The sequence below is a fragment of the Zootermopsis nevadensis genome, unplaced genomic scaffold (assembly GCF_977971745.1).
Source record: "Zootermopsis nevadensis isolate Lab colony 2312 unplaced genomic scaffold, Znev_1.0 Znev_ptg000017l, whole genome shotgun sequence".
Classification (NCBI taxonomy): Eukaryota; Metazoa; Arthropoda; class Insecta; order Blattodea; family Termopsidae; genus Zootermopsis; species Zootermopsis nevadensis.
In genome coordinates this window covers 599,004-614,708 of record NW_028259149.1, presented here as the reverse complement: position 1 = coordinate 614,708, position 15,705 = coordinate 599,004, and the positions used below count along the sequence as shown (strand labels likewise).

Genomic DNA, 15,705 nt, shown 5'->3' with positions numbered 1-15,705 from the left:
TATTGAATGGTAAGTAAAGTACACACTATGTAGGTGGTTGGGGGAGGGCAATTATAGATCCAACTAATTTTTAATCTTCCAGTCTATGAAGCTCTTCAATGTGCAATTTTCTCTGTGATACATAACCCCTCCCATTATCCTCAAATATTTTTCTCCAAAAAATTTTTGAAAGACCATAGATCCATGTTCTTCAAGGTCAGAGGCCAAGTTTCACATACATACAGCATAACTGACAAAATTACAAGTCAGTATTGAAGGGTCCGGTGACCAAGTAACACTTTGGTAAACATAACTGAGTAGCTTTCCATCCCCTCCTTTATAAACTGAGGAAGGAATTAGATCCAGCTTCTGAAACCAAGTGTTCTTTTTTCAAAAAAAAAACGATTGACATAGTCCTGGAATGTTATTGTTCCGATGCCTAAATTACACTTTTGTGTACCTTCGTCTTTGTTTTTTATATATAATTTGCGAATTATTAAGCAGTTATTCGATTTGTACTAATTAAGGCCGAGCACATTCGCCCCTACTACGAAGTTACTGTATCGATTACTAAAATACCACAGCAACAAGCAAATGTGAATTCATGTAGCGAAAAAAATATATACTATTCGGATATATTTTGCGTTTAGACAGTTTGCCGATAGACATTGCATGGAAATAATATAGTTGAGAAATATGTTTTTAAAAAAAGATTAATATATGGCCCATAGCTTTTTTGTACAGATAGTGTGTTGATAAATATTGTTTTGTAAGGCGCGTTATTTTGACTGCACCAAGTCTCAAAAGTGAGGTTATACTCATTAATTCAGTGAGTTCAACATAACTTCGCTTATGAAGATGAGCCAGGAGGCTAAAAAAACAAAGTTATATTCTTCGAGAGTTGTCTATGTTTGTGACCTACTGCTTTTTAAAGAGTGTGACAAAATTCCTAACATCTGTGGAAGGGTATGTTGTATATAATTTAATGTATTTTGGTTTTCCTTGTTCGTCACTTTTCACACATTCAGTTCACTGACCATTCACTAGAACAATACATTTCTGTCTGTTGTGACCATCATTATGTTCGATTCCCCGTTTTTGTGTAATTTCTCTGGGTATCGTAATTTCTCCTCCCTATGTAAAGAAATAATGTAATGTACTTACGAAATTGAATTCGTTCACCTTCTCGTGTAAGCAGATCATATTCTAGAGACATTTTTATATTGTAAATTATTATTATTGTTATATTTTTCAAATATAATTTTTGTTATGTTTCAAGTAATGCCATAGAATTTTTTCATTGTTTTTGAGGTTAGTGAAATAATTTTGTTCCTTTTTCTTGAATTTTGTTGTACATATTTTCCTCCTAATTTTACAGGAATTCATTCACTTGCATATGTAGGTTTATTGCATGATACTAGGAACATCTGTAGTCATCACTAGTTAACATGGGTAATGAATTGTTTTTTCCATCTAGGCCATTCTAGTTCATAACCTCATAAGAGCGTATGACTTGTTGTCACATATGCATCTCATCCCTTCGGAGCCTGCCTCTGAGGACATTTTGCTGTCTTTCCATTCCAGGAACTACATTGAATTTCTTCAGAAGGTAGAGGAAAGTAGTGACTTGGAAAACCACGAAGAAGATTTACTTGAATTTGGGTTAGGTATGTATTTGTTTCATTACTAACTGATTTACTCTTAATGTATTATTCTGATAATCCATCCGCAGTGAATGTGATATTTGTCTGAGAACGAATTATTCCTGCCCTTCTGGTATCCTGAAGAAAATAATCTGAGATTCAGATGTGGTGAGTATTTTGGACATGTTTATCCAAGTCCAAATCATCCAGGATATCTGTCGGAGGTGGCCATATCATGGGAATTTTCACTCAATAAGTCTAGAACCACATATGCCATATGTAGTTTTGCCCAAACTTGTTCGGATAATGTTTCTTCCATTTTCATTCCCAGGGCTGAACAAAATAGCCTTGAAAGATCTGCAAGTAGCGTGTGGATTTCTTATGTCATACAGGAAGATCAGTGGGAAGTTTCCATCTGATGAAATAGCGTCCCACACTGCATTTTTCAGGACGCAGAACATGGGGATTATCAGTGCCTGAGATATGCATAATTTATTTATTGATATGTCCATTTATGTGAAGCTGAGCTTCAGAGAACAACATATGTTGAATAACTGTTTGCTGTTCTTCTAAATATTAATGAAATAATTCACAAAAGATGACTTAGCTATCTTCATCAACATCCGTTACTGCTTGTTGGATCTGAATTTTATAATCAAACATTTTCGAGTCTTTTCTTATTATGGTTAAAATGGTTGATTGTTTTAATCCTTTAAACCAAGCTCTTGTGGCAGCCATTTTACAGGTTTCCCTTGGCTAAGCACAAGTGCTCTCTGTGTATATGCAGTGTTTTCTGGTATCCTCTCAAACTTCTTTCTGCCAACCCAGGCTTTGAATGTTCAAAATCTTCACTCACATTTATATTGTCGATCTTTTATGACTTTCTCTGCAGTCTCACTCTAAACTCGCGCTGCATCATACAACATTTCCAGTTTGATAAAACAAACTGTTTCATACAAAACACACACTGGTCACTTGTGTATGACAACTTGCTTATTACTGCTTGCTGAATGTCCCGCTTAGGAAGCACGAATAATTGATCAGAAAACTCTAACCATTACATGTTTTATGACACCAAATTTATTAATTTTTTTGCACTATATCAGCACGTATTGGGATTTGTAACACCGATGTCTTTTCTTGATGATCCTATATATTCTGTACGGGTGTAAAACCTGGTTTCCCACCCATAGGGAAGAACATAGATAAGCACTTTAATGGGGATGCCCTAAATATTTTGAGCTAGAAAGCTCTTTGCTTCTCTTGGTATGTCCTGATTTTATTTGGTTTGTGTTAATTGCTCTGGTGAAATGTAAGTGGTCAGTAACAAATCATACAAAATCTGCTGTCTTTTGACAAAAAACTTGTGTGTTCATTCCACTATACATTAGTCGGTGAGGTAAGAAATATCGAGCACTCACAGGTTTAAGGGTGAGGCTTTAGGTTTCCATGACATTGAAAGTTTATGTTGCAATTTTCTTGATGTCACATCCCAGACTATCAAAATCTGTAGATTAACCAATCAAAATGCAGCTGTTGCCTATTATGAAGGAGACTTGAACATTACATTGCTCAAAATTCTTTGACTCTGTGAAATATTAATACATTTTAATCTAGTGGATGGATTTGTTGAATCTTTCTGGATGAGACAAATGTAAATGTCGTGAGTAGCTTTAGATATGGATGGATTTACTGTCAGTATTATTGAAATGTTGACATTTTAGAGCAAGTTCAAATATCTGTCTGGTATTAATGTCACTGAAACATGTTGTCTGCAGGATCATTTTATTTCAAGTATACAATCTTCATCTATTGGATATTGGTTGGATCTAGTTAGCATGAACAGATAATGTCATTATCAGCTATTTGATACTACTAAGACTTTAGAACTGATGAAAAAGAAAAAGACTGCTTGATATTTTTGGTCATATCATTGCTAAAAAATAATTAAATAACCTCCATAATGCCACTGGTTTCCATTGTATTATTTTTGCATTTGTAAACATTACAAAAAGCTTCTGTCCCTGCATCATAATTGTCCGTATTCCGTCACACAAACTCATCACAAGAAACTTATAGAATTGCCTTCAGTCATGATGTACACAGCTGAAACAGTGCTTCAATGAGTTCTCTTCATCTTCATGGTACGGAACTTCTGTACCCTGAAACCAAGGACTACATTGGTTCGTAAAACATTGGTGCTTCCTCCATCCAACCGTATGACATGGCTGGTAGCCTGAGAAGAATTCATTATACTTCATTGCCATGAAAGCTTTACATCATCAATGACATTGCTTTCTGTATCTACTGGAAGGGGCACATGGTGACAGGAAATGCAGGGGAGAAATTAAAAATTGAGAATATTTCTTTGCAAGGAAAGATGTTAGATGTGAAATAGAACTTGTGTATCCTTCCTTCCTCTGTGGCTCTGCAGTCCTCTGAGGACTCTGGCCTCTCTTATCACAGTCTTCCAGTCATCCCTTGACTCTGCCTTCCTTCGCCATCTTACTCCAATGGTTCTCAGATCTGCCTCCACATCATCTATCCATCTCATACGTGGTCGTCCCCTCATCCTCCTTCCACCTGCTTGACCATTTAACACCTTTTTTTTGGGTACCTTCCGCCAGTCATCCGTTGAACATGTCCCATCCATCTCAGTCCGCCTATCTTAATAGTAGCAACCAGATCTGGTTCTTTGTACAGGGCTCTGATTTCTTCATTCGTTCTTATTCTCCATTCGTCTCCTTCCTCCACTGGCCCAAATATCTTTCTCTCGCATACATTAATCCTCCTTTCTGTTGTTTTCGTTAGGACCCATCCTTCACTTCCATTCATTATTACAGGTCTCATAATAGTTTTGTACATTCTCAGTTTGGCCCTTCTACTTAAATGTTTGCTTTTAAGGAGTATAAATAGAGCCGCATAACATCTATTGGCTGACTTAATTCTATTAGTTATGTCTGTTTGAACATTATTATTATCTGTCATTACTGAGCCCAGATATTTAAAACTCTCAACTGCTTCAAAAAGGTTATCTTCTATATGGATATGTTCCTTCTCCCTTTTGTTTCTTTCCGTTACCTTATATTTGAATTTGGCTTGACTGATTTCTAGTCTCAACCTCCTGGCTGTTGTTTCAAATTCCATGTAAGCAGATTTCAGTGCCCCCCCCCCCCCCCCCCCCTCTATTTCTGGCTGATATTACATCATCGTCTGCGTAGATTAACCATTGCACATGTCTATCATAAATGTTACCTCCTGGGTTTGTAGTTATTGCTCTTATTGCCTTTTCCCTGTCTTAGACCTTCATTTATTGGGAATTCTTTTGACAGTTCGCCTTGTACATTTCCACAGCTTTGGTTCTCCCTCATAGTCATTTTTACTAAATTAACAATAACAAATCAAAATGATACTTGTGAGGAAGTTAGGAGGAGACTAAATTCCGGAAATGCTTGCTACTTCTCAGTCCAAAATATTTTGTCTTCTCGTCTGATTTCTAAGAACCTGAAAATTAAAGTATACAAAACAATAATCTTGCCTGTTGTTTTGTATGGGTGTGAAACATGGTCTCTCACTCAGAGGGAGGAACACTGATTGCAGGTGTTTGAGAACAGGGTGTTGAGGAGGATATTTGGGCCTAGGAGAGAAGACGATGGGGCGTGGAGAAAACTGCACAATGATGAGCTTAAAAATCTGTACTCCTCCCCCAGTATTGTGAGGGTGATTAAGTCGAGAAGAGTGAGATGGGCGGGACATGTAGCGCGCATGGATGGGACAAGAGGTTTGCACCGGGTACTGGTTGGGAAACCTGAAGGGAAGAGACCGCTGGGGAGACCTAGACGTAGATGGGAGGATAATCTCAGGAGGGATCTATGGGAGATAGGAGTTGAATGAGACTGGATTTTGTTGGCCCAGGACAGGGTCCGGTGGAGGGCTTTGGTTAATTCTGTGATGAACCTTCGAGTTCCGTAAGCCATCTAGTTAGTTAGTTAATTAATTTCTTAGGGATTTTAAATTCTTTCATAGTTTCCCAAAGCTCCAGTCTTCTTACTTTGTCGTGTGCTTGCTTAATGTCTATAAAGAGGTGTTTCAGTCTCACATTATATTCATATGTTTTCTCCAAGATTGTTGTTAATGTAGAAATACGGTCAACTGTTGACCTCCCTGGTCTAAACCCCGCTTGATATTCCCCTAGTATGGTCTCAGATCTCTCGTTTATCATCTTTGTTATTGCTACAGACAGCATTTCATATACTATGCTTAGTAATGATATCCGTATGTAATTTTGACATTTCATGCGTGATCCCTATTTGTATATTGGACATATAATTGCTTGTTTCCAATCTTGTGGCATTTTCTCTTTGCCCCAGATCAAACTGATTAATTTATGTATCCTAGACGCCACGGTGGTCTAGCGGTTAGAACGCTGGCCTTGTAATCCTGGGGTCTCGGGTTCGATTCCCGGCGGTGCCCGAATTTATAACTTGTATTGGGCAAGGCCGTGGTCTAGGCAACACGGAGTTTTCCTCCGTGGCATCCCAACAATTACTCCATTCACACACAGAAGAAGGCAATGGCAAACCACTTCTGGATCATCTGCCAAGAACGTATATGAACAGGTCCCAGTCCGAGAAAAGGATGGAGGGATCCTGTTCATATGGACCTGTCGTCACACAGAACACTAAATAAATAAAATAAATAAACCTGTCAAACTGTCCCCTCCATTTTTTATTGTCTCTGCTGAGATCTGATTAATCCCCGGGGCTTTATTCCCTTTTAACTTATTTATCATTTCTTTGATTTCTTCTATGGTAGGTGAGTTGATCTCTTGGTTATTCTCTTCTTCTATTTCATCTAATTTCCCTTCCTCTTCTCGTCCTTCTCCCGTTAACAGTGCTTCAAAGTGTTGGGCCCATTCCTGCTACTATATTTCCTTCTTCATCCTCTAATCACGACAGTCTTGGTTGGTAGCCCTTTTTTATTTCATCCTCATTTTTGTAAAATTTCCTTATTTGATTATTTTCAAAATTATTTTGTATTTCATCCAAAAATTCCCTTTCTCTTTCCTTTTCTTCCTCCTTATAATTGCTTTAGCATTCCATCTTTCTTTATACTCCTTTAGGTTATTTCTGGTTGGTCTTTGTAACATCCTACATCTGGCTTTTATCTTTCTTATAGGGCTTTAGCAATCTCCTCATCAAACCAATCATTTTTTTTTGTCCTCCTTTCCTCCCAATACATCTTGAGCGGTTGATTTGATGGTTTTCTTTGTTTTTTCCCCAAACATCTTCTGTATCATCCTCATCATTGACTTTTTCTGCTTGTAATGCTTGTGTTAATTTATCTTTAAACTCTTCCAATTTTCCTTGCTTTTTGAGCTCCTCCACATTGTAAGCTTTGTTCTTCTCTCCTGGTGTCTTCCTTGTTTTGATTGCTAACTTCTGTCTTATTTTCAATCGTACCAAACGGTGATCTGAATCAGTATCTCCCCCTCTACAACTTTTGACATCTCCTGTCTATCAATACTTGGTCTATTTGGTTTTTAACCCGGCCATCTGCAGATATCCATGTTTCTTTATGTATTTCTTTGTGTGGGAAAAGGTACTTTTAATAACCATCTCTTTACTTAATGCAAAGTCTACTAACTTCCTTCCATTCTCATTTGTTTCTTCATGTTTGCTATACCGTCCGACTGCCGGCCCAAACTCTTCTTCGTTTCCAATCTTGGCGTTGCAGTCTCCTAGTACTATCTTAACATCGTGTTTTGGTAATCTGTCATAGGTTCTCTCCAATATCTCTTAGAACTGTTCTTTTTGTTCTTCCTCTGCGTCAGTGTACACGTATCATAGAGATGTTAAAAAACTTCCCTCTTAACCTGAGCTTACATATCCTTGAGGTCACCATCTCATATTCCATAATATTATGTCTGATAGTTTTCTTTACCATAAATCCAGTACCTAGGATGTTGGCTTCTTCCCCACTATTAATCAGTATATAATCTTGTAACTCTGTTACCTCTGTTTCCTTCCATCTGTTTTCTTGTAGTGCCATGCCACTACATCTATCTTATACTTTAATAACTGTTGTTCCAATCTTTTATTAGCTCCGGGCTGAAAAATACTTCTTACATTCCATATTCCAAACATTCTCGTTTCTCCCTTTTTACATCGCGGAGGTCGGCATAATGTTGAGGCTGTCCTGCTATTACTGTGATTTGGCTTCTCAACTGGTTTTGTTTTTACGGTGTGGGGTAGTTGGCCCTATGCCCAACCCTCAACCTGAAGGACCAGGTCATTTGATTTTGGGGTTTCTGTCCCCTAGACCGGTTGGTTTCACCACAGCTCCCGGAGCGCAGTCCGCACCTGGTTTTACATCAGAGTGCATTCTCCTAGCCTTTGGATAACCAATCCCTATATGCAAGGCAGCACAACCCTCCTCCTTTCTCAATCGAGCTTGGGACCATCTATGGCGGAGTTTAGAACTTGTATATGCAGTGTTTAATTAATGGTATATTTGTTTTTAGTATTAACCCAGAACACCAACATTTTGAGATGAAATGTATAGACAAAGTGGTGGAAGAATGTGACCTCATGCTTTGAACAAAGATTGCAAATAATTGAATGTTCTTCTTGCAGCGTACGACTGTCCTCTTGTTGAAGGAATCTACAAATTTGTTCAGTCAATAGCAGGTGCTTCAATAACCTGTGCACAAGTCCTTGTGGATGGTTTGGCTCGAATAGCTATCAACTGGTGCGGGGGCTGGCACCATGCACAGAGGTGAGCCGGATGAAGATTCAGATTGCTGGTAGAAATGATCAGTTGATAAATGTAGTACAATATTGTCAAAAGAAATACTAGATTAAAATTTATAATTTTATGAAATAACTGGCCCCCTACAATGAATACTGAGTTTCTTTTCGCATGAGTGAAGCATCTGGATCACGAAACTCGTCTGACTCACTTCCAACTTTTGCCGAGGGAACAAATGCTGGTATTTTACCTTCACCCCCCCCCCCCCCCCCCCCCTACATCAACACAGGATGATATACTTAAGTGCTGAGACAACTTTGCTTTATATGTCAGAATAATAACCCATGCTACAAAGTTTTGGCGTTTATTTGAACTTTTACAGCGTTATAGTACATGACTTGAATCTTGGAATGTTTTCTGGTTTCGATAAAAAGGGTAGACTCTATGAAATTATGGAAATGGAAAACATATCCCTTTACAAAAACTTTCTTTTTGTGCAAGAACCAGGCTATTACCAGTGTTTGAAGCATAACCGCTGTTTAAAATTTCTATGTTGATGTCTGGCTACGTTTCTACCTTGGTCTGCTGTTTTATCATAGTTTCTAAGACATCTGCAGTATTGGTCATTCCACTAAGCAGATGTAGCTGAGTGATTAGTTTTCACAGTCTATCACAGTAATCTGACATACTGTCAATTACAATAACTCAATAGAAATTAACTTTATGTATAAAGAGTGGATTACAAAAGTCAGGTTAGTTTACATTTAAGTATTTTAGCTGATTTAACATCTTGAAGGTGTCTTAAAGGACGCCTACACCGTTCGTTCGTAATTCTACTGTAGGTTTGTATGTATTTTTTCTTAGATTTGATCCTTTAGTTCAATTTTTTGAAAACCAGAGTTACACCTGAAGATGGCTGTCTTCTGGGTGGTTGTGCTGTGTAGTCTGGCAGAAGTTTACCAACATTTCGGAAGTCCTTGCTGCCGCCGTCATCAGGGCAATTGCTGTGATGATGGACGTCGGTAAACTTCTACCAGACTACGCAGCGCAACATCCCAGAAGACAGCATCTTCAGACTCACCACCATGAAAACCTCAAATCCTGCACAGAGTTACACCATCTCCATTGAATTTGTGAACTGGTGTGATTCTGGCAAGGAGGGGCATCGACTCACTCTGCCAAAGCATCGATGGTTGTATGGTTGTTTCCAAACCACATCTCTTGGGATGGGCATTTGTCATGGCATCCAAGATAACCAGATTTGAAGATTTCCGCCTTCTGGGTTGTTGCGCTGTGTAGTCTGGTCGATGTTAACCAACGTTTCAGAGGTCATACTGCCTCCGTCATCAGGGCGATGAGTATGAAGATTTCTGTCTTCTGGGTTGTTGCGTTGTGTAGTCTGGTTGATGTTAACCAACGTTTCAGAGGTCATACTGCCTCCATCATCAGAGTATGAAAATTTTTGTCTTCTGGGTTGTTGCGTTGTGTAGTCTGGTTGATGTTAACCAACGTTTCAGAGGTCATACTGCCTCCATCATCAGAGTATGAAAATTTCTGTCTTCTGGGTTGTTGCGCTGTGTAGTCTGGTTGATGTTAACCAACGTTTCAGAGGTCATACTGCCTCCGTCATCAGAGTATGAAGATTTCTGTCTTCTGGGTTGTTGCGCTGTGTAGTCTGGTTGATGTTAACCAACGTTTCAGAGGTCATACTGCCTCCGTCATCAGAGTATGAAGATTTCTGTCTTCTGGGTTGTTGCGCTGTGTAGTCTGGTTGATGTTAACCAACGTTTCAGAGGTCATACTGCCTCCGTCATCAGAGTATGAAGATTTCTGTCTTCTGGATTGTTGCGCTGTGTAGTCTGGTCGATGTTAACCAACGTTTCAGAGGTCATACTGCCTCCGTCATCAGGGTGATCACCGCTGTGAGAACCTCAAGTCTTACATAACCAGATTTAACTGCATGTAACTTTATACTGTGGTGGTATCTGAAAAGAAAGTTGACATTAGTCATCCTCAGAATTTTGTCAAGCTAATAGATTGAATTTGATAAGGAATTAGATAATAATGGCAAATATGTCACAAAATATTATAGAAAACTTGCAGTCAGCAGCTGAGGAATGCTTGCATGGAGGTTGAGATTAATTCGAGATGTGATGTGTGAGACTAAAATGCTGAAATGTATACCTGGATTTTGTAACCCATTTTTTAGATATAAAATATTTTCTGTAGTGTTACTGTATTTCAGAATGTGTCAATATGATGAGCCCTGTATTTGGGGGACTTATAACTCACATTTTATCTCTCTAGGGATGAGGCAGAGGGATTCTGTTATGTCAATGATATAGTCCTTGCCATTCACAAACTGAGAGAGAAGTTCAGCCGCATCCTGTACATTGACTTTGATCTTCACCACGGTGAGTAATACAGGAGTATATCTCGTACAGAAAAATTCGAAGTTTGTCTTAAATATGGATTGGAAATCCATAAACAAACTTAAGACTTTCACGTTTACTAAGTATAGCCACATGACAAGTCAGTAAAGCAGTTTTAGTTTATCAAAAAATTATGTTAGCTACTCTGAAAAAGATGGTAGATATAATAAAACAGCGTGAATTTTCTCTCACTTACATGTAGTTGATTTAATTACCTTTTGGATAGTCATAATACTGACATGTTTAACAAGTTGGTAGAATGCGCCAAAAATCGATGTTCTGTGACCTTATTTTTGTGGTCAGAGAATATGGAAAGAGTTGAATTTTTGGAAGAATTGCAGTTCATCTAGGTGGTAACCATCCAGCCAGATAAAAGAGCATGAATATGTAGAAAGATTTAAAGGATGTCAGGTGAGGGACGTGCACATTCTACGTGGCCGAAGACTGTAATGCATGTTGAGGTTAAGGAGCAGGTCATTGAGCATATCTAGGACAGTCGAGTCAACGTGTGCATCTGAAATAAGCATGCCTCAGTCATGGAAAAAAGAATTAGCACTCAAGTGGAAACTAAAAACTTGTAAACCATTGCGCTAAACTCATTGAAAGGTAGGGCAGTTGTGTATAAAAATAAGATATAATGCAGATGACTGGCTTATGAGATCTTGCACATTTGAAAATTCATTCAGTAGTAATTTGCCCATATACCATGCGATTTTGAGTTTGAGGCTGTTGATATATCTTCTGGAGTTCTAAAATTGTTTTTCTCTTTTAGGATCTCAGGTTTTCACGGTGATGAGTCCGAAGATTGCTGTCTTCTGGGTTGTTGTGCCGTGTAGTCTGGTAGAAGTATAACGACGTTTCAGAGGTCCTTGCTGCCTCCATCATCGGGCAAACTCATCGTCAGTAACATTCTACCAGACTGCATGACGCAACAACTCAGGAAACAGCAATCTTCATTGTTTGTGTCTTTCTGTCGTTACAGGGAATGGAGTGGAAAATGCGTTTTCCTTCTCACCACATGTTATGACACTCTCGCTGCACAAATATGAGCCAGGTTTCTACCCTGGCTCTGGGGGGCTGTCAGATGTGGGATTGGGTCAGGGTCGGTATTACACAGTAAATGTGCCTCTCAAGGAAGGTGTCAGGGATGACAATTACTTCACTATTTTTCAAAGGTTGGTAATATGTAACAATTTTATTACTTTTGTCTGCTGAGTATTACTATTCACATATGTTAAGAATTATTTAAAAGTATATAGTTACAAAAACAAATACAATGTTAAAATTATTACTTCATGTCTTATGTTACATTACAGTGGACACCCGTAGAATTTAATTTAGTCCTTGAAAACCTTCATTATGTGAATGTGGGAAATACAGATTAAAGGCCTAATTCATTCCCAGACCATTATTCATATTTTATCTTATGCCTCTCGCTAATTGCAGTCACTATTAATTCACATTTAAGTAAACAATTTGAATTAAACACAAAGTCTGAAAGACAGCTTTTCCAGACTGAACTCCAGATGCTTGCAAATGAGTGCCATTGATTGGCTGAAGCCAGCTAAGCCTTCTTATTGGATCTCAGAGTGACTAAAATTTGGTGAGTGCGTGTACTTTGTACGAGGTGCGATCGGAAAGTTTCAAGACTGCGCGTATAAAATCCCGTACACTTATCTCAGGTATTAAATTCATCCATCACTCTCGAAGTAGTTCCCCTGGGAGTGAACACAACGATCCCAGCGCCGCTGCCAAGCCTGGAAGCATCCCTGGAAATCTTTCTTTGTCAGCCTGTCAAGCACCATCTGCGATCCTTAGCTCCGTGTGACTTCTTCCTCTTCCCAAAGATTAAAATTCAGCTAAAGGGAAGGAGATTTGAGACGATAGAAGAGATTCAGGCAGAATCGCAGATGGTGCTTGACATTCAGTATTAAATGTGGGGTGTGTAGTTTTTGTCTAGTCTTGAGTAGGTTTCTGCAGATGTGGAAGATTACTGCAAATGTGTTGAGTGTGCGAGTTTGTGTCACGCTGCATACCACAGAACATAAATGTAATGGCAACTGTGCAGACATGAAACTTCCATGCCCTTATTTATACATAACATTATTACAGTAAACTGTAAATTATCCAGCCTTTATTGAGGACATCCTACTGTGTAATAGGTATGATACAGTAATGATATAATTAATATCTGTCCACACAGCTTAGCTTAATGTCTTGTTCTTTTCCACAATAGCATTATATGTTTCGGTCTAATCCAGACCATCTTCAGGTGGCATGTAAGGTTTTTTATTGAACTGTGTGTGATTTATGATATATTGACATTTAAGTTACAAAATACAAAACAAATATATAAGATGCTATACATTAGGTCTGTAGTTAAAAGATAAAACTTTAAGAAATTTTTAAAATACTTTGTTATATTTTTTATCTAAGCTTAAAATTACATTAAATAAATAGGTAAGTGAGCAAAACACCCCATTATTGGCTCTATAAGGATCCTCGAAAGCTATATTTTTTGCATAATAATTATCGACATTATCCAGTTTGCAGATTAAACTTGACCATCTTAGTTTTACATAAATGTGGACGTGTGTGAACTAGACTTTCATTCTTTGTCTACACTGTACTCTCCGCTTTGTGGGGGTCTGCGGTAGATGTGGTCGGACAATGGAGTTTTATTTTCTCAGCCAATCATGGTCATTATCAGTGGTAGAGTGGGGATGTTTGTTTCAGAGGTCATGGGGGCGGCTAAATAACGTAGTGGTTATTACAGGATACATTCAGAATTAGTAAGGGAGTTTTTATAGCAAATCTAAAACTTCTTGACGATGGTGAAGAGTCAATTGAATAAACATTTTCTTGGATATTATCCATCGTCTAGTAAATATAAAACGTAAAACGACGTTTCGTTTTACTTTGTCCGGAGATAGGGATTAGCTCTATCTAGTGGGCCCAACTGTGTAGGAACCTGAAGACGGAGATAGAGTCCCATCTCCGAAACGTCGTTTTACGTTTTATATTTACTAGATGATGGATAATATCCAAGAAAATTTTTATTCAATTGAGTTTTTATAGACTTACAGTATGAAAAAATTCCTTGTCTGAAACAGGTGTTTCTGAAGTGTCAGAACTAGTGTTCATGGCTTGTGGAGAAGCTTCAAAAACTGCAACAGGAGCTCGTTTATAAAAGCCGTCAAATCCCTATATAACATGAAGTAGTGTGATCACTTGAGCAGCCATTTTTATCCATCATGGATGGTCCTGTCATTTGGTGGCATATAACCTATACATTGTGACATGAACCAAGAAACATAATGTCCTGTTTTTTCTGGCCATCTAAGCTGAAACCCAAATTAGTATAATGAAATGCCAGTTCTTTCTTGTATTATCTGAAGCTTTCACGGCGACCAAGTATAATTAATTCTTCTCAGGCTACCAGCCGTGTAAGGTGGCTTAATGAAGAAAACACCAACAGTACCCTGAGGACGAGGACGGAGTTGGTTCTCGAAACGTCAGCGTTTTCTTCATTAAGCCACCTTACACGGCTGGTAGCTTGAGAAGAATTTATTATACAGTTCTTTCTTGTTTACCAGTATAGCCAACAAGGTTTGGTCAACATTTTGTCCTAACGCCGTGGTGGTCCAGTGTGGAGCAGACTGCATCAATGGAGACCCCGCGTGTGGCTTCAACCTCACACCTCGTGGCATCGGTCGATGCATCGAGAATGTTTTGGCATGGAATGTGCCAACCCTATTTTTAGGTGGAGGTACAGTTCAATTGTATTGTTCCCTATATATAGACCATTAATGCATTCCTTAATAAAAATGTGACAGTTATGGAGTAATGTGCTCACATATTATAATGTTGAGTAATTCCAGTGAAGTCATAAAATTAAGCTCCAAGCTCATTTTTTGCTCCTGGCATCTTAGCTTTCTCATTTGATTTTACCAATTCGGACACTTCGTTCATTCTTTCTGCATGTAGAAATGTGTATTGTCAAGAAAGATACAACATAAGAGATAATGGTGTTAAATACTGAACATTGAATTCTGATGTCCATTATACTCCCTGTACACATTGCAAATACATGTGCATCTTCTAGGGGGCTACAACCTGCCGAACACAGCTCGCTGCTGGACGTACCTCACTTCAATCATACTTGGTCTCCAGATCACTTCGTCCATTCCAGATAGTAATTTGGTAAGTATTCAGATATATGATGTGAATCTTTCACGGCGGCTTTCATTTATAAAGTCTTCTCGGGCTATCAGCCGTGTTAGATGGTGATTAATCACCGACGTAGTGCGCTATGAGCCACATAGTCAACAGCCTTGAAAATGAGGACAGAGATGTTCCTCGAAACGTCGGCAATTAATCACCATCTAACACGGCTGATAGCTCGAGAAGACTTTATTAAAGTATTCAGATGTTGGATTGTGGCGTATTAAATGCGTAGTCAAAGAGTTTGTGAACTCGGCCTGTATCATGATGGCTTTTACTATATATTGCTTTCAAAGTAATTCCCTTCTGCCGTCACATATTTCAGCTAGCATTCGTAAATTGCTGGATGCGCTCTGACTTACGCACTGCGCTCGTAGCCTTATTATGACTTCTGCAGACTGAAATCTTCGTCCCTTTGAGAAGACTTTCCTTCATGGGGACAGGTGATAATGATAAGGGGTGGTCCAGTGACTGAGAATGCTGTGGAAACATATTCCCATCACTGTTGGTCGGATACAGGTGCACCAAATTAGACCATGGAGCTGGTGCATTGTCTTTGTGGATCATCCAGTTTCATGAAGCTGAGATAATTTGCAGTGGATAGTTTCTTGCAAACATCAACAGTTTCATCAGTTGTCCATCTGCTGTCCTCTTGAGTAGTAGCAATTTGGGTTGTT

General features: G+C 38.6%; 2 protein-coding genes across 4 annotated transcripts in view; one reads left to right on the top strand and one right to left on the bottom strand.

Annotated features, from left to right (window-relative positions):
- The first annotated feature begins 810 nt into the window (after positions 1-810).
- LOC110830570 (histone deacetylase 8) overlaps positions 811-15,705 on the top strand; it is a 45,135-nt gene continuing 30,240 nt past the window's right edge. For all 3 annotated transcript variants that reach the window (XM_022065658.2, XM_022065659.2, XM_022065660.2), the window contains exons 1-7: positions 811-945; positions 1,457-1,646; positions 8,258-8,399; positions 10,680-10,786; positions 11,787-11,979; positions 14,401-14,573; positions 14,910-15,007. In XM_022065658.2, coding sequence (XP_021921350.2) covers positions 832-945; positions 1,457-1,646; positions 8,258-8,399; positions 10,680-10,786; positions 11,787-11,979; positions 14,401-14,573; positions 14,910-15,007 — 1,017 coding nt within the window. In that variant the 5' untranslated portion in view covers positions 811-831. The remainder of the gene's footprint in view (positions 946-1,456; positions 1,647-8,257; positions 8,400-10,679; positions 10,787-11,786; positions 11,980-14,400; positions 14,574-14,909; positions 15,008-15,705) is intronic.
- Positions 8,721-15,705, bottom strand: part of LOC110830571 (lipase 3) — a 35,594-nt gene continuing 28,609 nt past the window's right edge. The window contains exon 9 of the mRNA XM_022065663.2: positions 8,721-10,357. Within this exon, the coding sequence (XP_021921355.2) occupies positions 10,325-10,357 (33 nt within the window). The 3' untranslated portion in view covers positions 8,721-10,324. The remainder of the gene's footprint in view (positions 10,358-15,705) is intronic.